General features: G+C 44.4%; 1 protein-coding gene across 1 annotated transcript in view; it reads right to left on the bottom strand.

The window, feature by feature from the left end:
- The window catches only part of MAP3K1 (mitogen-activated protein kinase kinase kinase 1), a 493522-nt gene that overhangs the window by 267339 nt on the left and 205361 nt on the right, over positions 1-20822 (bottom strand). The window contains exon 2 of the mRNA XM_086960650.1: positions 12809-12959. Coding sequence (XP_086816776.1) covers positions 12809-12959 — 151 coding nt within the window. The remainder of the gene's footprint in view (positions 1-12808; positions 12960-20822) is intronic.

Raw genomic sequence — 20822 nt, 5'->3', positions numbered from 1 at the left:
TTGTGCGTAACTATCATAGAACTGGTGGTGGTAGTTAAAGCAATCTTGAACACAACAACATTTTGCTTTGAAATGTGCTTTTCGAACAGTGATTGGTAGTAGAGCTTAGCTAGCATGAGAGAGTTTGGATATTTTCCAGTTTGGGATTTCTGTTGGCGACAAACCTTTGAGTTGTTTGTAAAGCTGTACAGACTTATTTGTTGATGCATTCTGTGTGTATTTGAGTTTAAGAAGCTAGAGAGAGTCGTTATGGCACTATTCCATAATTTAGATTAAGGAAAGTTTAAAGGTTTGAAAAGTATTTAGTACTGATGTGATTAATGTATTTCGATGAAGAGACTTCTTTCAATACAAACGGTTTCCCGGAGTTCTATATAGCGCAAACTTGACCCGAAGGTATAAGGTACCAGAGTGCTTTACTTGAGCACCAGTTGCGTTACATAGAGACACATTCATTTTTGGTAGGCACAGGGAGATCAAGTGATTTGCCTAGAATCACAGGATGAATGAATCAATGAAAGCAGTCTAATATTGCGCAACTTAGCCCTGCGGGCATCAAGGCGCCCAACATAAATGTAAGCATATTTTGGGCGCCGAATAGCAGATTACAGATACGCCTCTGCAAAGAGTCACGTCTTTAATGCTTTCCTGAAGAGCATCATAGAGGGTTGTGCTTTCAGTTCCGGGGGGAGGGTGTTCCACAGCTTAGTGGCCAAATAAGAAAAGGCCCTTCCTCCCCACCTGACTCTACAAACCCGGGGATCAGACAGGAGATTCTTGCTGGAGGAGCGCAGGGTTCTGCTGGGGGTGTATGAAACCAACAGAGATCCTATGCCTTCAGAACCATTTCCAAACAGGGCCCCATGGACAAGGCACAGGATCTTAAAGGAGATCCTGGCCTGAATCGGGAGCCAATGCAAGCTCTTCCTAGCAGATGTGGCAGAAGAGAGCTTGGGGACATCAAGGACAAACCTAGCTGCCGCGTTTTGAACAATCTGCAGGCGTTGTATCAGGCCTTTGTTGATGCCTGAGTAGAGCGCATTGCAGTAGTCTAACCATGATATGACTAAGGCAAACACGGTCTGTTTACGGGCTTTCAAGGAAAGGTAGTGTATAATTTTCCTCAGGATCCTGATAACACCCCAACAAGTGGAAACCGTTCTATTAACCTGCTGAACCATAGCAAGGGAGGTGTCAATCATCACGCCCAGGTTCCTAGCGGATTTAGTGGGCAATGGGCAAACTCCCAGGGATGGGGGCCACCAGTCGCTTGACCAGATATCCTGATCTCCTCCGAAGATCAAGACCTCGGTTTTCTCTCCGTTCAGCTTCAGTGAGTTTAGAATCATCCACTGTGAAACTGCCTCCATGCAGTTCCTGAAGCTGAACGCGGAGGTACTCACCGAGTGGGAGAGAGAGACCATAATTTGGGTGTCATCGGCATATGGCACCACCTCCATCCCGAACGATCTTACTAACCTGGCAAGTGGGGCCACATAGATGTTAAAGAGAGTGGGGCTTAAAGCCGACCCCTGTGGAACCCCACACTGCACAGGTTTAGCGGGGGACAGGTACTCTCCCAACTTGACCCTCTACTCCCTCTGATTGAGAAAAGAGGTCAGCAGGCTTAGCGCCGGGCCCTTCACCCCTATCTCCCTGAGACGAGCTGTTAAAATGGAGGGAGACAGGGTGTCAAAAGCTGCTGTCAGGTCTAGCAGGACCAGAAGAGTAGTCTGGCCCTGGTCGACCTTCGAGCGTATGTTATTTATGACCACAGTGAGAGCCGGCTCAGTGCTATGGGACTTCCGGAAACCATGTTGTGACGAGTCCAGATGGCCAGAGGTGTCAAGGAAGGCAGTCAGATGTTGGTTGAGATGTGTCTCAAGCATCTTTGCTGGGGCCGGCAACAGATATTGGGCGAAAGTTCTTTAGTATCTCCGGATCTAGTGTCAGCTTTTTCAGCTAAGGCTTGTCCACTGCCTTTTTCCAAGAGGATGGAAAAATGCCTTCAACTATAGCGCGGTTCATCACTTCGGGGAGGTGAAGCAGCAGAACTTCCCTACCGTCCTTCAGGGTCCTAAGGGGGCAAGGGTCCAAAGGGGATCCAGATTTAATCCTGTTCAGAATCAGATCTAACTGCTGGGAAGTAAGAAGAGGAAAATTGGACAAACTACTATGGGAATCCTTTGGCCGACATTCTGTAAGAGACGGGGACAGAGGAAGATGGGAGCCCGGCAGGTCCCTTTGTGATTCAAGAGTGGCATAAATGTCAACTATTTTTGAGTGAAAGAACAAAGATCTCATCACACAACTCTTGGTTGCCTACTGCAGGGTCTGGTGTTTGCAAGGTACAGAGGGAATCAACAATCTTAAACAATTCTCTAGGGGAAGTAAGGGAAGTCGTTAAGTTGGAAAAATGGGCCTGCTTTTCCTCAATTACCTTCCCTTTATATTCTCTAAGCAGGAGTTTGTGCTTTTCCCTTTCCCTGGGATCCCAGCCCGTTCGCCAAAGCCTCTCCTGCTTCCTACAGCCCTGCCTTAAGAGCCTGAGTGTTTCCGAGAAACAGGGGGGCGAGGATGTTGAGCGTTTCGTCTTTCAGGCAAAACAGGCTAACAGGTTTTAGACCATAGTGACCATCAGTGGTGGTCTCAGGAAGGTAAAGTCATACCTAAAGTCAGTACAACAGAATAAAGACGCTTAGATGTTAATGTATAAATTTAAAAAGCAGGTAACAAAACTGTTGGTACTCTGATCTCCATCACGAACGCAACATCAGAAGGCCCTCGGAGTGGGTGGTGGTCACAAGGCTCAGTGTAAGCTTTGTATGTTTTTTTTTTTGGTCCCATTCCTCTTTCTGTTGGTCTCAAGTAACCTCTTCAGCTTAATTTGAATTACATTTAAAGACATTAGGTGTGTGGGTGAAAAACACAATCTCACCCGTGTGCATTCCCGGCAGTGCAATAAGATTCATGTCAAAATAATAGATGGACATCAGCTGTGCACAGCCTACACAAAGAAAAACTACTTTGCACAGGACTTTCCAGATCATTCTGTATGAGATCGGCTCTTCATCAGGAGGACATATGGACAGAGTTGATGGAGTGTGCCAAGAGTTTGCAGGTCTGGAAAAGTATCAAAAAGGCATATCTTACAACCGTTTCTGAAATGCTACCCACCCAATCCATGGTCCATGGTAAAGCACCTTGACTGTCGGGCATGTGAGGAGAAGGCCTGTTGCTTTAGAGACTTTAGAATGCAATTCTTATTTGTTATTCTTAAATGTAAAGAAGTATAGCTATCTCATCAATTAATTCTACAGGAGGGAAAGTAAGGAGAAAACAGTTAAGGCCACCAACTAACCGTAAGGGTTACTAAGAGGACTGACCAACCTAAATGTCTACTTCAACGGGACTCCGACCACTGCGGTGGATGCGCCCATCATATTGTGGCCCCCAAGTAAGACACTGAGTCGATACGAGTTTGCAGCTGGAGGCCTTCTGGTGTAGCGCGCTGTAAGCTGTGAGGACGTCGGCGCCTGTGAGAGACAGCGGGGGTCAGCCGCGGTAGAGAGGTATTGCTGCGTGCTGCCGGCTGGACTAAGTATGCTGTGGGCTTCTCGTGTGGACAGGTCCCCGCGGCTGCTGCCTGCCCGGTCGTTGGCCTTTCTCTGGGCATTTGGTGAACATACTGAGGCCTGTATAGTGGCTTAAAAAACTTCACGGAGGCGCTTGCAGGCTGTATCCGGAGGAGAGTACATGGGCAGTGCGGCAAGGAGTAGTTGAAGCTGGGTGCCCGACTTTAAAATGGTGCCCGGCGGACACGCTCCATAAGCAAACAGGCAACAGCACCCGCCTTGGGAACCCCGAAGCAATACTCACCAGCAAGGTTCCCTGAAGCTAATTTTGTGGTCCTGCCCTAGGCACACACCCACGATCCTGGCCCTGATTTAGTCCATCGAGATCCAGATAATCTTGGCTCTAACAAGAGCAAAACGAGAGAACAGATCAATTTGAAAACGCCCATGCTGAGTCCATATGAAAAGCGACTAAGATTTCTAGGGTGGCTAACTGCTCCACTGTATAGACTATAGTATTGCTGTGCTCTCAGTGCCTATCTGCCCACACTACTGTCCGCTATGGGTCACTTTAACGTCATCCTGAACGTCCTGGAGAACTTATGCATGCTCCCTCTGACATACATGTCCTCTACAGAGAACCCTGCAGTCCACGAGTTGGCGTGGCATGACATGGAACCTGGCAGAGTGGCACAAAGCATGCAAAGGGGCCAACACAAATATAGAGTTTCCAGAGCCTACAGGGACACGCGAGACACAAAGCTGCAATGTAGTCACCCCACAGTGATCGTTCCTGAAATACTGCCTGTACCTGCCTAAAATGACGGCCGCAACAAACCCTCCTGCGTCTCTCCTGACATCATCTCTCTCCCCTACCCCCTACCCCTACCCGCTCTACTTTTCTCCACTTCCTGCTACTGACCTTTGCCCCCACGTGTCATGGCCCTTAGAGTCCCCACCCTGTTTATCTGCGAACTTTCCCTCGTCAATTGAGATCTAGTTATTTTGTCTGATGCCCGATGGAGCTACCTGGTTTAGCTATAGGGGAGACCGGTCGGGAATACCCTCCTTGGACTTCACCTACCCAGTCGGTCTTTAGGCAGACTTCCTATCGTCTCTCCTGTCGTCCCTTCCCGCATCCTCTCTCTATTTATGTCTCTCCGTCTCTCCTCTCTCAATGTATTGAGACTGAACTATTTTGTCTGATGCCGGGAGAAGGGCAGTGGATTCCCTCCTTGGTCGTCACCTACCAAGTCGGTCTTTAGACAGACTTCCTTTCGTCTCTCCTTGTTGTCTCCTCCCTTATCCTCCCTTTCTCACCTCCCCTGCCCTCTCCACTACTTTTCTCCCTCCTTTCTCTGCTCTCCTAATGTATTCCCTATTTTTTTATGTATTGTGTAATTGTTGATCTTTTTCTGTTACATTGTTGATTCTCATGTAAAGCGCTCTGATACCTTCGGGTCTAGCCAGCGCTTTATAAAACTCTTTAAATAAATAAATAAATAAATACATTTCTGCTTACACAAAATACGGACTAAGCTTCAGGTTGTTTGCTATGCAGATTTCTATGCGCTTAACAGTTCTTATTAGAACAGTGGCAGCTACATTAGCAAGTGTGACAAAAGCTTCAGATCCAACTAGAGTCTTATGGCTGCTGTTTGTATGTAGTGATATATGACCTTAATCACTTGGAAACTGGTTCAGTAGAGGTGGGTATGTCTGTGCAGATAACTCTAGAATTTACAAATAGTTGCTTATGTTTTGATGATCTTTATTTTGTCCATATAGTATGCAAACCCAACTCTATTGCAGAAATGTTGCTTTGGGAACAACATCACGAGAGACGCTTTCTGATTAATGTTTGGACACCAAGTCAAGAAAGAAAGGTGGGTTATCAAAGGTTCCACTTGAGAATAACCAATCAGATTGCGCAAAGTTTTACGAGCTCTCAAGCACTGCGCTTTGCGACTAAGCTAATGAAGCTTCCCAGACCACTTCTCTGGGACATAATGCGAGGCAGAAAGTTAAGCAACTGGAGCCTCTTGTACTTGGCAGCATGTCCCAAAGCAGGACCCGCTAGCGCTGTACGTGCACCATCTCCATGCAGAAGCAGCTTTGTTTGTATGTACTCTTTGGTTGACGGGGGCACTCGAGAGCCCTTCTTGTAACAAAAGAGGAGCATACAAACGTGTGTATGCCTCTGCAAAGACATTGTGCGGCACCAAAGAAAGGGCTCTATAGAAACTGGCCCAACAAATAATGAAATTAAACTACCAAGCAGTGGAGAATTTATACTGCACATCATGCGTAATGGCTGGACGAACAGCCTGAATGTGTTAGTGTTTAGCGACGCAATAATCCTTTTTAAGAGATCCTCACAGAATAGGTCACAGAGTGAAAGTTGCAACCTGGGGTTACAACTCACTTCTGCAACCAGTTCGTGAACATGGCTTGCTCTACCGTTCTGGAATCAATTTTGTTCTGAGAAACTTAAGAGTCTAGCTCCAATTAAAATGTATAAACGACAGAGGTACTTGGCAGGTAAACATCTAGACCCGAACTGCAAAAAAAACTACCGTCCTATATCGCTCCTGCCATACCCTATAAAGATCATAGAGCGGTGGGTCAGCAGATCCCTTGCCCTCTTCCTAGAGACCAACAACATCCTGGAAGAGGAGCAATTCGGTTTCAGACCAGCTCACGGAACCGAGTCAGCTCTGCTGACAGTTCTGGATGACCTGCGTATGAGGGCGGACAGGGGGGAATCAGCAATCCTAATTCTGCTGGACCTGTCCGCCGCATTCGATACGGTGAGCCACGACATCCTGCTGACAAGATTAAAGAACATTGGAATCGGCGGAGTGGCGCTCGATTAGTTTCACTCCTACCTAAAAGACAGATGGCAGGCAGTAGCCATCCCCCCCATATCAGTCGGAATTTGTTAAAGTCCCACATGGTGTCCCACAAGGGTCCGCAATCAGCCCGATACTTTTTAATATATATATGCAACCCCTGTTGGGCATTATCAAGGCCCACGGTATTAGCGTGATCAACTATGCGGACGACACGCAGCTGATGATTTCCCTTGATGGTGCCCAGGCCAACTCACTCGAGACTTTCCATACCTGCATGGCAGAAATGACACTCTGGCTAAACCAGAATTCACTACAATTTAATAGTGATAAAACGGAAATAATGCACTGCGCAGTTGGCAGAATCACCAGAAGTCTACCCATCGATTTCTGGCCCTTGGACTCAGGGGAATCATTAACCCCAGTGAAATCTGTGAAGAATCTCGGAGTCAGCTTTAACGACTGTCTGAGTCTTGAGACCAATGTAAATAAGCAGGTGAGTAGCTGCTTTGCTTTAATGAGAGGACTGCGAAAGCTTCTACCCCTCTTGCCAGCGCAGGTCAGAGCCACCATAGTTAGGAGCACCATTCTCAGCCGCCTGGATTACTGTAATGCTCTGCTTCTGGAATCCCCGGCCTATTTGATCTCCAGACTGCAAAGCATCCAGGCGGCAGCAGCGAAGCTGGCACTCTCCCGAGAGCGAAGATCCTCTACCACCCTCGCGCTGGCCGACCTTCACTGGTTACCTGTACATCAAAGGATCTGCTTTAAATCCCTCTGCATTGTCTTTAGGGCAGTACACGGAATGGGCCCCCAACCACTTCAAAAGAAATTCAAATGATATATACCCACACGGTCCCTCCGATCCTCATCCTCCAATCTCATAAGCATACCCAGGATCAAGAAAGCCACTTATGGTGGCAGAGCCTTCAGCATAGCCGCAGCCCATCTGTGGAATAAATTGCCTATTGACATCAGGAAAACAGACGAATTGATGGCCTTCCGAAAAAAGGTGAAAACATGGCTCTTCCCCAAAGCTTAATCTCACCAGAACTTTAATACTATCCTCCCCTCCTCTGATGCACAGTATTTACTCAGCAATATGTACACAGCGCCAGGATGCCCGTAGGGTTGCAGAAGCGCTTTACAAATGCTATAAATAAATAAACATCAGTCTTTCCTGAGCCACTTATTTTTAAACACGTAATGTGGTTTGGATCATAAAATAATGAAATGCTATCCAATACTTTCTTACATACAATGATCTGATTACCTCCAGGGAAGAGACCGATCCATGTAAAAAACTTTACACACTTTCAATAAACCTGGACTAGGACTCAAGCTTGCTGCTTATGGAATGATGCTATGCCATGGAAAATCTGTTGCACTCACTGCTAGTAAAAATAAAAAAAGCATTTGCAATGCAATAGGTCTTGCTTCTGTGAATGTTCGAGCTATTGTATTGTATGTATTCTTATATAGCGCAAACTGCCACCCTACGGGTATCCTGGCGCTCAGATATAGAAACACAACCATCAAGTGGATGAGTCGGATCATACTTTCGGAAAGAGTCATGTTTTTAAGCGCTTTCTGAATTCAATTAAAGAATTAATCTGTCTGATGCTCTGTGGCAACTCATTCCAGAGGTGAGCAGCAGCCACGCTGAAAGCCCTCCCCCCCCCCCCATCCTGGAATGCTTGAATCTGAGTTACCAACAGGCTGGCACCAGAGGAGCGAAGCTGCCTCCGAGGACGATACCAGGCAAATCTTTCCTGCAGTGGAACTGGGCCCGATTCATGTACCGCTCTGTGCACCAAGCAGAGTGATTTAAAATGGACCCTTTCCTTGACAGGCAGCCAATGAAGATCCCTATTGCAAATTATTTTTGTTTTACTTTATTTTTTTTGCAATGGGGGAGTAGAATGTCTCATTTGCCTACCCAAGCAGAAGATTTTTTTTTTATTCAGAGCGTAAAAAAAGACTACTGTATTACTTTTTCTAAATGCCACCACAATCTCAAAAACCAATACGCGCGAGTCCAACCTTGAGAGGACCTGGAAGAAAGAAAAGGTATCTCCGTGGCTTTGTAAGGGGAGGGCAATTGTCATGCGTAGTAAAATCTGGTAACATTAAAATTTAGTATTTGTCTTGAAAAAATACTCCTTATAAAGAAGCTGCTAGATAAATTATATGGGTGCATAGTTCAAGTTGTAAAAGCAGTTAAACACACCTCAGAGGCCCTGAAACGGTCAGGTGAGGTAGCAGCTTAGTACGTCTTTCAGAGGCTAGTAGAAGGGAGAACTGCTGAGCAAGGAAATAAGGGTTTGTAGCTCAGGCACTGTATAGTAGAAGGCAAAGTTTGCGAACCAGGTGCGTGGTCCCAATTATGACATTCACTTTCATAATTACGCCCACGCACCTGGTTTGCAAACGGGGCATGGCGAGTTGGTAATAATTAAATGTTTGCAAAGTTGAGCCGTGCAGACGGAAATAAAAGCACAGCAGCCGTTCTAAAGATTAAGCATGGTAAGCCTAAAAGCAAAGCTTGTGTGCAAAAATAAAATATGTAATGTTTTACTCCAGGCACTCTTACTGAGCATGGCACTAAGGGGGAAGTCCTAACACAATGAGACACCACAGCGGGTTGCAAAAGCAGGAGCGCATGTCTTGCCTCCTACAGCAATTACAAACAAAGCATAAATTAACTTAATACTGCTCAGTAACAGTTCAGGAATCATACAGAGTAAGGACACGTGTAAGAGGGGCTGTCCTTATGGGAGGCTACAAGTGAAGAGAAGGCTGTACTAAAGAGGGACAACTAAACAAATAGACCAATTAAATAATAAAGAATTCCATAAGACACTGAAAGGCGCCAATAAAAAGCATGAAAGGAGCTTAATGCCCATATCCTAAAAACAGCACATCTCGGAAAGACAGCACAAGTGCTGCGAGACCAGGCCTAACTAACAGGATGACAACTTAGTAATGATAGCACTGTGCTGTTACAAGGTTTACTGTATGTGTTAAGGTCTAAAGTCAATAAGATGGGATTTTGAACAAAGATTATAAATTAATTTACTGGGCACCTGCTTTAAGTAAAACTACCACGGCTCAAATGGAAGGTTTGGTTCATCTGCAAACTATTCAGGGCTTCAGCTAGAACAAATGTGTTCCTTTCGATAAGTGCAGAGGGTGGGATAGAGCCTTTGTTTCCTTCCAGGAGTCTGACTGGAAGAATAATTCAGGGCTTCAGCTAGAACAAATGTGTTCCTTTCGATAAGTGCAGAGGGTAGGATAGAGCCTTTGTTTCCTTCCAGGAGTTTGACTGGACGAATAATTTGTAAGAGGAAACCTGGGAATGGAATAAAAATATCCTACCAATATGGTGCAATCTTGCAACCCTGGCCCTCCAAACTTTCCGAATATATTCGAAAGTAAGGTGTTCTGCTACGTTTTAGAAAGTTTCTTTACTCCAACAGGTTCTTCAGTAAGTAAATCATATTTCAGTGTATCGCCATTCACTGAATGAGGACTCAACCAGGCTTCTTGAAACAAAAGGACATTTTGGACTCCTTTTTTACAAGAAGGGAGTGTCGGATTTTACTTTCCCTTCTCACGCCACAGGACTTGCACATACGCTTAAATTTAGGACTACAATGTTTAGAGAAGAGTGAAGGTGAGATTCTCACCCAGGAGTGAAGCCAAACTGGGAGACCTGCTTTGTCGTCTGGTGAAAGCAGCGAGGAGTAGATTACTACTCTCTGGCATAATTATGTTAGGAAGAGGTCACTCGCTGTTCCCAAACAAATAACTAACTCCTCATAAATGAGGAGAGGTGAGCAATGGGAACAGCGCCTCATCAGTTTTTTTTAATCCCCTAGAGCAGATGTCTTCAATCTGTGGGGCGCGACTCTCAGGGGGGCCATGGAGTCCTGGGAAGGGGGTTGCGCTCCTTGTTTACTACAAGAAAACGTCCCAGATGCTTTCCATAGAGTGTCATTCAGGGACTCTCCTGTGCTGGGATTTCAAACCCATGCAGACCGCTAAACACACCTTTCTACAAGTGTGTTGCTGGCCTGAAAGAAATGCAAATGTGCACGAGTTAATCTGCAAATGTAAAAGATTTGCAGATTAACTCGGTGTGCTCATTTGCATTTCTTTCAGGACAACAGCACACTGGCAGAAAGGTGTGGTTAGCTGTCTGCCTGGCTTTGGTTTGTCTGGATAGGAGAATTCTGTTGCAGTTAATTGATCAAATCACTTGACGTTTTTTGATTGTTAGTGCACAGAGTTAACTGAGCTTAGAAGTGCTTGCTTTTAATTGCCATTCTATTTACATAGCGTTTATATCCCTGAGAAGGTGTTGAAGGGACAGGTATGAAACAAATTGCATTACATAGGGTCTGGATATTACTAAAATCTATGGGCCTCATTTACAATGAAATTACGTAGGGCAGCTCTGCAAGTATTTTTGCTGCACTGCCCTATGCTAATTCAAAGGGGCAGGAATGGACTGTATTTATTAGATACAGTGTATTCCTGTCCTTTCTGCCAGCGTACAATTTGGTGCTGCACCGGCAGCACAAGGGGCATATAAGCCCCTATATTTCGGAAGCAGCTCATATTTTGGAAGCAAAATTTTATCGTAAAACATTTTGCACGTTTTGTAGCGGTCTATCTTATACTGTGAGTAATGCACATATAAAATAAACACTTACATATTCCCAGTGCTTTCTGTCACAGGCAGTAACCTTATAGCACTAAAAATACACATGTCACTATTCTCCAATACACTAACCACAATTTCATTCTGAGGCTCTCAGGTTTCACACAGACCTTTGCAGTGCATTAACTAATAGAGGTTTCATAATGTATTACGGTGCATTTCCCACTGAGTAACAACTTTTTAAATGTATTTATTATTCATTGAAGCTGCCCGTTATTTTATATGTAGCTACCGGACGTTGAAAGACCTAAAAAACATATGTATGTTTTAATTATGATGAATGATGTTCAGCTACTTCCAGTTACATGCAGCTGTAAATGCAAAGCTGTAAGAATCCAATGGCATGTACTATGGTTTTCCTCGAATGCCGTGCAATAAAGTTGTAGCCCATGGATTACAGCTATTATACCAAAGGCCACTGGAATTATGTAATTGTGTGGCAGCAACGATTTTAGCATAATTATAGAGTTACCACATAATCCATCATCTACAGCATAATCTGCTGATATTAACAACAAAAATTATTAATTCAAAAGGTTGTAAAAAGCAGCAACAGGTATTGCCGCTCAGTAGAAGGCCCTTTGTAAAACTGTACTTGTCACCTTTTTGTTGCTTATTGCTATATATGGGTGTTAAACTGGTACTAATGAGGTGCCACTACAGATTAACTATTTCTCTATAGAACCTTTAGGGTCATCAATAATGAGTACCAGGTTCCAGAAATTTTTGTCAGGAGGGGTTCCTTACGCCTAACCATTTTTGATGGGGGGGGGGGGGGGGGGGGGGGGGGTTTCTCATTCAAAAAGTTTGAAGACTATTGCCCTGCCTAGAGCCACCCCTCAATCCATACACAGAATCGTATGCAAAACATGAACAGTCTTGCCGCCCAGCAAGGTCGTTCACTTCCATGTGTATGAAGTTTAGGAAGTGGTCTCAGAAGGCAGACTATAGTCACAGATTACCATCGTTTTAGCCAAGCCACACCCGAGCAGATGCCACCACGGAAAGCACACGACAAAGCTACTTCTTGAAAACCTCACTAGCTAAAGGAACAGGCAAAATATTCCTAAAAGCACGTTATAAGGACACGCTGCTAACATAGCTCTTTCGGCTCATTGTCAATCTTGATACTAATGCACATACTAAACACAGCGGCGAGTAATTTTTTTTCTAATCCAAATTTAACATAAATGTACAGTAGTTGCAGTAATGGCAATGCAGTTATTTGAAAGGATTCCCTTTCAAGCCACATCCAAAACTTACAAACCGGAGTGTGGCCGTATAAACTTACGAGAAGTGGGAAAACAGGTTTTTTGTCGATGGAGACTTAAAAAAACGACTTCTAAAAAGTAGCAGGAAAAAAATATACAAGCAGGCCAGAAGTCAGTAATTTGTGTCCCTGTACCGATGAGTTACTCTAGAGGGCAGCCTTGGAACGTCAAACTGTGGCACGGCCACATTCGCCAGATCACAGATATGCGATATTAAAATATCCTGAAACGAACACGTTACAGTAAAAAAAAGAAGCAACAGCAAAACATTTGCAACGGTGTTGTATTTCTACAACTAAATCCAACAGAGATGTGGCTAAATGCACCTTTCTTTTCTCGTTTATCCATGGACCACAGAAGATGAGCATTGTGAACACAACTTACCACGGGGCCTCGCCTGCTGCGCCTCTCCAGCCATTCATGCTTCCAGGCGGGCATGCAGGTCACCTTCAGCTTCTCCCGGATCATGCGCTCCTCTGGGCGGTCCTCCATTTTCTGCAGCCCCCGCAGGGTGTCCTTATTCTCCATTTCACGACTAGAGTAAGAGGGGGAGAAAGAAATATTAGAAGTGTGACTGTGAAAATGAAATTCAAATAATAAACGCCGCGTTGCTGTACCAAGCTGTTCACTTCCTCAGACATTCATTCCGGCTGAGTGGCGTATTGCACGTACATATGCCGCAGCGGGAGGGTGCCCGTCTGCTATCTAGGGCAGAACTCTTAGGAGCGAGGACATGTGCAATGGAGTGCCCTCACCCCTAGATATACAGTGCATATTTTAGTGGCAGACTGACTGAATGCGCAAACACACATCCTAAGAGTGGACCCCAACCGTGGTCGAGGAGAATAAATATCTAATGAGCCCAGCCGCCGAGCACAGGTACGGTATATACGGTAACATAACATTCACACAGCAGTAGGTAAAGCGGCCTCCGAGGGTGGTGTGGAGAAGAAACTCATCTCATAAAACATAACTAATCGGATGTAGAAATCTATTGCAGTTGACGACTCGGGAGGCTAACAGTACAACGAGATTAAAAGAAGCGGTTGTGTGACATTTGAATGTGTTCAGTCAACAGTACTCGAGAAGGCCAAGGACGACGAGAAATAACCGGCAGAAGCTTCCACTACGAACCCACCAGACATGACAAAAAAAGAGCTCACAAACCTCAAGCAAAGGGGGAATATATATCTCGGCAGGCAGAGTAAATGTTAAACAAAAAAGATACAGCGAGGACAAAATAGCACACTGCCAAACATTTTACTGAAATACGACTTCTACTTTACTAGTGACAGATTGGTACGAGTTGCAAGTTAAACTAAACTTGGCAGCGTCGGCAAATGTGAATTTTATGAGTGCTAGGAGCACGCAGCGAGAGCCAAAGATCGGGTTTCACTTTTAAGCCAGCATTACACGTAGTATTACCAAATTATAAATGGTCACTTGCCATAGATTCCGGTTTACACTTTTCAGATCTCGAATGTCATTGCCTGCAGCTGTGCCAGTATCAGAAGTCCGTTGTAAAACGCCCCTTCTGTTTTACAGAGCACCATCACTGAACGCCACATTTTGAGATGACAGTGATTTGCCTGGTATTTAGGGGGATATAGGGGGGGGGGGGATAGTAGACTTTGATGTTACACTTCCGGTTAGTGCTTTTTTTGTTTAATTGCCGCCATTTTCTGCTGCTCAGTCACCACTTGCCCTCTTCAGTTTTGTATCCCTGATTTCTGATCCAACAGAGTGACAGTTGAGTCTTCTCTCAGACCCTCCCTCTATGATCTATTTTAGTGCTTCTGCTTCATTTACTGGTGTCCTCCCCATTTGGCGGGTACACGAGCATTCTAAGGCTATGCCGCCTTCCAAAGTACACCTCACCTGGTGTCCCCCTTCAACAGCTGCACCCCCACCGCATGATGTGGTACTTTCCAACCCTGTGCAGCCTTCCACCAATGAGGCCGAGACATATGTATCCCTCTATCACACAGCTGTGCACCTTTCATTATATTATTTATTTTACAGATTTTAAAATCTCCTAATCAGCACCTGGGAAACCATCATGCACGTCCTGGTTCAGAGCAAGCCTTACTACAGGAACGCCACTAAGCCAAGATCAACAAAAACGTTACCAGAATGCTGCAGACCATTCATAACTCAAGCCCAGAATCACTCCTAACCTCCCACGCCACTCTCACATCAGCCACACCTGAAGGGGCTCCACTGGCTCCCCATACACAAACGAGCACAACTCAAACTTCGCACCCACACTTTCAAGGACGTACATAACACCGGCAGAGTATATCTCAACAATTGCATCTGCTTTCACAAACTGTTGGGACTCCTACTTGCACACACCACACTCATCTGGAAAGCATGATTTGACATTGTTTTGAAGGAGTATAAGAATTAGTGGGGAGGGCGTTTGAGGAACTGAGACATAGAAATGGATCCAAAAAGGGTATATGATTTCCGCACTGGACATCATGTGGATCTTAGCTTAATGACTTTTTAATCATACGTGTAGGCACGACAGTGTGTCAGAGTAGAACCTTGAGAACGTAGTGATCTTTCCTCGTTTACTTATGTTATTCCCTTTCATAAACAATTTCATGGCAGTCCTTGTTGCCATACATTACTCTGCCATTATTCGGTCTTCTTCCCTGTCCCCTTTCCTAGGTGCCTCTTTGATCCCCGTCACTGGACTGCTCATCTTCAGCTGCCACTTGGCCTTCTCAGGCCCGGATTTAAGTTATCTGAGAAAGCCACAAATCTTCCTTTGAGATGACGTCTAAAAAAGTGTGAACGAATGGAAGACATGGACATAGGATGGGGCTCATGATTCCAGAGTTTTCTTTCACTTCTCTGCATATCAGGCCACGAACAGTGCCACACATCCTGGTTATGGGTAAGACGTAAGAGGATACTGCTGACTGGTCTGATCAGACCTAAAAAGTAGATCTACAATCACCGCCATGTGCACTGGTGAAATCGATCATCTACCCACACACAGTCCTAACATGCCAAGATGGCTTACTATTTACAGTTTCAGAACCCAAATATTATATTTCTTGTATCCAATCCACCCTTCCCTTGGGAAGGGTGGATTGGATACAACCTCACACTACTTGCGACAACCTCACACTACTTCCATAGCACGATCACCAACATCTACAACAACTTCAACATCCAAACCAGCATCCTCTTCTCCTCAATCTCTACAGCAACCTTCCCAGACTAATGGAAAAACAGAGCTGTCAGACCCCACCTCTAAAGAAATCCTTTGCTGACCCAAACTATCTTAAAAACTGTTATCTGATCGCCCTGCTCCCCTACCCGGCCAAAGTACTTGAGAAAGCCATCAACCAGAAGCACTCGGATTCCTGGAACTTAATTACCTACTGGAACCCTCTCAATTAAGATGTCATGCCAACCACAAACTACATCAGGACACTGCTCGAACGCAGAGAAACTTGCCCTGTCCTTCCTAGACTTCTCCACGGCATTCAACACAGTCTCCCACAACACCATCATCAAGAGACTCATCAACATAGGCATGCAGCAAGACACCCTCAAATGGATAGCCTCTTTCCTTACAAGAGATAAACTGAGCATTCAACTGCCTCTCTTTCACCTCCGCACCCAAAGACATAACATGCAGAGTACCGCAAGGATCATCTCTCAGCCCCACCCTGTTCAACATCTACATGACCCCCCTTTGCAGACGTAGTCAGATCCCACAGACTCAACAATCTCCTACACAGGCGACACTCAGCCGATCCTCTCACTCACAGAGGACCCCTCCAACACCAAAACCAAATTCTGCAATGCCATGACCAACGTAGCCAAATGAATGAGAGACCACTGCCTCCAACTCAACTCTGACAAAACTGAAGTACTGATCTTCAGGAGTTACACCTCCGCATGAGACCAAAGCTGGTGGCCCGCAGAACTCCGACCCACACACAACAACCATGCTTGCAACCTCAGCATCATCCCTAACAGTCAACCTACCATGAAGTGACAAGTCAACGCAGTCACCTCCTCCTGCTTTCACACACTTTGCATGCTCTGCAAAATATTTAGATGGATCCCAACCAATGCCAGAAAGACCATCACCCAGGCCCTCATCACCAGCTGCCTTTACTACAGCAACGTCATCTATGCCGGCATCTCCACCCAGCTCCTCAGAAGACTCCAGACCATACAGAACGAGGCAGCCAGATTCATCCTGGACCCCCCCAAAGGAACCAACATCGCTCACTGCCTGACAGACCTCCACATGCCCCCCCCCCCCACATTCAGAAGAGATGCCAGTTCAGGATCCTCATGCTTGCCTACAAAGAGCTCCACAACCTAGGACCCGCCTACCTCACCAATCGACTGAATTTCCACCATCCTGCTAGACACTTGAGCTCTTCTACACTTGCCCTGGCACATACCCCCTACATCCGTCCCAACGGTGGCCGCTCCTTCTCCTTCATCACTTCCAAGACTCAGAATGTCTCCCCCTTCCCCTCCAGCTCAGCACAGCCCCCTCGCTGGCAGACTTCAAAAAGAGACTCAAAACCTGGTTCTTCGACGGAGACACAGCGCTCAGATACCCCTAGGGGTGACAGTGTCGCTCTTTACAAATGCAGATTGTTTGCAACTGAAGATCAATGACTTCTAAGGTTGAAGATGAAAACAATTGTAGTGAAAATGTAGAAATGAGAGAAAAGCTTTTGTAAGCAAAATTATATCCTAACTCTCCAAAATGGTGTCTTAGTTTCATTAATCAATAAAGCATCACATAGTCAAGTTCCCATGAGGAGATTGACTATTTGACCCGCCTCCATTGACATGACCACTAGGGCTCTACTTTTTAAGACTAGCTTTCCTCTGCACAAGCTGTCGACATACAGACTAATGAAATAAAACTATCTACAGCAAGGCTGCATGATCTGTTACTAAGAGATTAGAAGTGAAAACATGCTGCAACCACCATCTTAAGGGCAGCCCTTCTTGAAAGCAGGTGAATTTGAGCTCGACTATTCACAATCGGGTTAAACCTGAGCCCATCTCACAGAATGATTTCTTTACACATAATTTTAAGCACCCAACTACGCAGCAAAGGAGAAATATGTAGGAAAAAGTAACTTGTGTAATTAATAATTGGATGTTAAGCGATCTCGAGGTACATGTTCTGAAGAACAAGTTATGAGTGCACCTCTGTCGGCCGAAACAAAAATATCCGTCTAGGCAGGAAATAACATTTCCCTGGCCCACAAAGCAGGCAAACGGATTCTGAAAATGAAAAACAGGGGAGTGCACTGGTTTTATTAAAATACAAACGCATTCTTCGGTTACTGTCAACAGGCTAATTTTTAAAGGCAGATTTTGGCCTTAGGAGAAACTGCAACGCGATAACCTTAAGTCAGAAAGGAAAGAGCTCTGGACTCCTTCGTGAAACTCAAAATAACCATGTGCACTGCTTCCTCATGTTTCCCTGACTGAGGTCCCATGACCTCTTCACACCAGAAGGGTTGACAAACCTTTAAGGTTCAACCTGATCAACTGTTCGCGGGTAAATCATATTTTTGTTTTCAGTACATGAAATTAGGCAAACTGCACGGGGGCTTTCAGTAATGGAATACTCTTGCACTCGTCCAAGACCTGCCTGTGATGGAACAGTGTGTCATAACCGATCACGCCATTTCCAGCCACCACATCATATATTTCAGGTGTTATTTTAGGAGCTTACATGGTGCAAACCTAGCTCACAGCAACGCTTGGGGGTAGGGTTTCATTTAAGATCGTGTTCACGATATGGTTAGTGGGTTCCCTTCATGTAAAGGTTATGACGGGGCAGGGATGATAGCACGGTCTGATCTTTTACCGGTACGTCTGTCCACTTGAATAATAAAACTATCCTCTGTATACTTCGAATATATGGTCGCTCGCTCAGCTAAGACAGCAGCACATAAAGCAGCAGAGAAGTAGAAGTATATACATCTGCTTTACTGATTTTCTTTAAATTAGAATAACATGATGAAAATGAACTCAGCAGCTTTGGTTGAACCCATTACGTCTTATGTAGGCATGCTGTATTCGAGTAGTCTTTAAGCCCCGCCTACACTCCGCCCATATTTGTCATTGGCTTGTGTCATTGTCCTTCGTATATGCTGGCTTCTGATTAGTTAATAGGGTTCCCGCCTTATCTTCATTTGTAACTTCCCATGAGGATTGGCCCTTTTACTTCTGTTACCCAGTATGTCTGATTTAGTCTATAAGGACTATTTTCTTTAATGAGTTTCGCATACTGCAGGCACGACCTGCTTTCCTGCAGCATTCAGTGTGCCATGCGCACTTTCACTTCACTTCCCAAACCCAGGACAATGGCGGGCGCTGCTTTGAAATGAAATAGGTCTGGCATTAACAAGAGTTCGTGCTATTGGCATTGTAAATGACAATGCCTTTTATTTATGTGTTTATTATCAGAACAGATGAATAAAAGGCATCGTCATTTACAATACCAATAGCTTAAACTCTCGCAGACGCGAGACCTATTACACTCCAAATGCTTGTTTTTGTGAGCTATTTCATAAGTAGCAACAGTGGCAGATGACTTTTGTATTACAGTAATTGCACACAGAGGTAAAGAAAAGGAGTCAGTGATAGTGCCTCTGCTACTAACTTTGATGCAATTTGACAAATCAGCATAAAATTTGGAAGATGCGTGACTTGTCCAACTCCGGTTCTTAATAATGAACTTTATCCAGTTTGCTCCAGAGGGGAACAACGTTGTCTGTGGTGATCTAAAATGAGCGTTTCCCATTTGAAGCAATACATTTTCTCTGCGCCACAAAAAAAAACTACTGAATGGAATTACACAACAGACAGAAAGATAGATATGCATTTAAAACAATTTTGAGATTTGATGTTTTATGGTATAAAAGGCAGCGAGTTCAATCAATCAAAACTTTATTCGGCCACATGATGGCCATAAAAGTACATTTTACATTTTGAAAAAGACATTGATGTTGTAAGTTAAAATAGAGAAAGTTATAAAAACACAAAGGGCAAACATTTTCTAATAACCTAAATCAGGATTATAAACCCGCCATATTATTTCATTTACGGATCGCCCTTGACAGAAAACAAGCAACCCCACAGCAAACGAAGGGGGAATAAAGCATTAGTAGGTAGGTCAGTGCTGGCCTAACTTGTGCAAAATAGCGATCTTTAAAAAGTGGTAGAATATATTTAACTCTCAGTTCAGTATAAAAACCACAGAAAAACATTAAGTGGAATATATCTTGTTCGGAGTGGTCACATGCGCATGGTTGCAAAGAGCCTAACTTTGAGAAGCCGTTAGGTATAGTTAGGATTCAATGGATACAACTAAATCTAAACCTAGATAAAATGAAGTGGTGATGCAAGTTATTTACAAAGGCCAAAATGGTTGACTTAAAATACCAGGACTTAAAATCATAAAATATCTACATGAAGGTTTCATAAGTTGTTTGTTTCTCTATCTAATTGCCTCCTAGAGAGAAAATGAGTGCTTAAAATGTTCAGTTTCTGGTTGCAGCTTCTTAGGATTCTTGAATAGCTCCGGTTGCCCAAGAGTTGAAAGCTGCTGTGAAATATAGTTTAACCACAGGATTTCCATGGCTCCATCCAAACTCATACAATCGTCTAAGATGGTCTGATTTAGATTTGGTTTATCTTTCGACCAAATATTTAGCCACCATATAAGGGGTGCTGCACCAATCTTGTCTGTCAAGTAGCCCTGTCTTAGTTCCTCATGAATGATAAAAGGTGGAATGCTAGGGGAAGCAGCTAAGAGTTTTCATAAATAATTATTTTCTACCCCCTGGAGTTCGCTACAATCCTTAAAACCCCACACCACACTAACATACGCTGTCATTGCGACACATTTCTCATTATATATTTTAGCAGTGGTTCTATTGGGTTGCTGCCTAATCTTCTAGCAAAATCCAGTGAGGCTCCAGTCGCTCTTGCCAAAGTATTTTTTTTTAGAGCGCGCTGTGCTACCCAGGAGCCCCTGTCGTCAAATAATACGCCTAAGTATGGATAAGTGGGCACATTGGTTAGCACTCCACCTTTACAGGGAAGAGACTTATCCCCCCTTTTGGAGTAACCCATTGACATAATGTGTAATTTTTTTAAATTAACTGCGAGATCCAGGGCTACCATTAAATCAATAAAAAGAGTTAACTCAAAGTTTCAATGCGTTCGGGGTCCTGTCGATTAAAACTGTCACCCGCATAATAAAAGAGCTGGAATAAATTTTAAATAAATAAATAAATTTAGAACCTACTCTAGGATTATCTAGGCAAGAGTTAGACAATACTACCCACAAATTGTTAATATACAAAGTAAATAAGACCGGGGC

This window comes from Lissotriton vulgaris, chromosome 3_1 (assembly GCF_964263255.1).
Source record: "Lissotriton vulgaris chromosome 3_1, aLisVul1.2, whole genome shotgun sequence".
In the NCBI taxonomy this organism is placed as follows: Eukaryota; Metazoa; Chordata; class Amphibia; order Caudata; family Salamandridae; genus Lissotriton; species Lissotriton vulgaris.
Note: the sequence above shows the minus strand (reverse complement) of the source record. Positions and strands in the feature narration are given on the sequence as shown.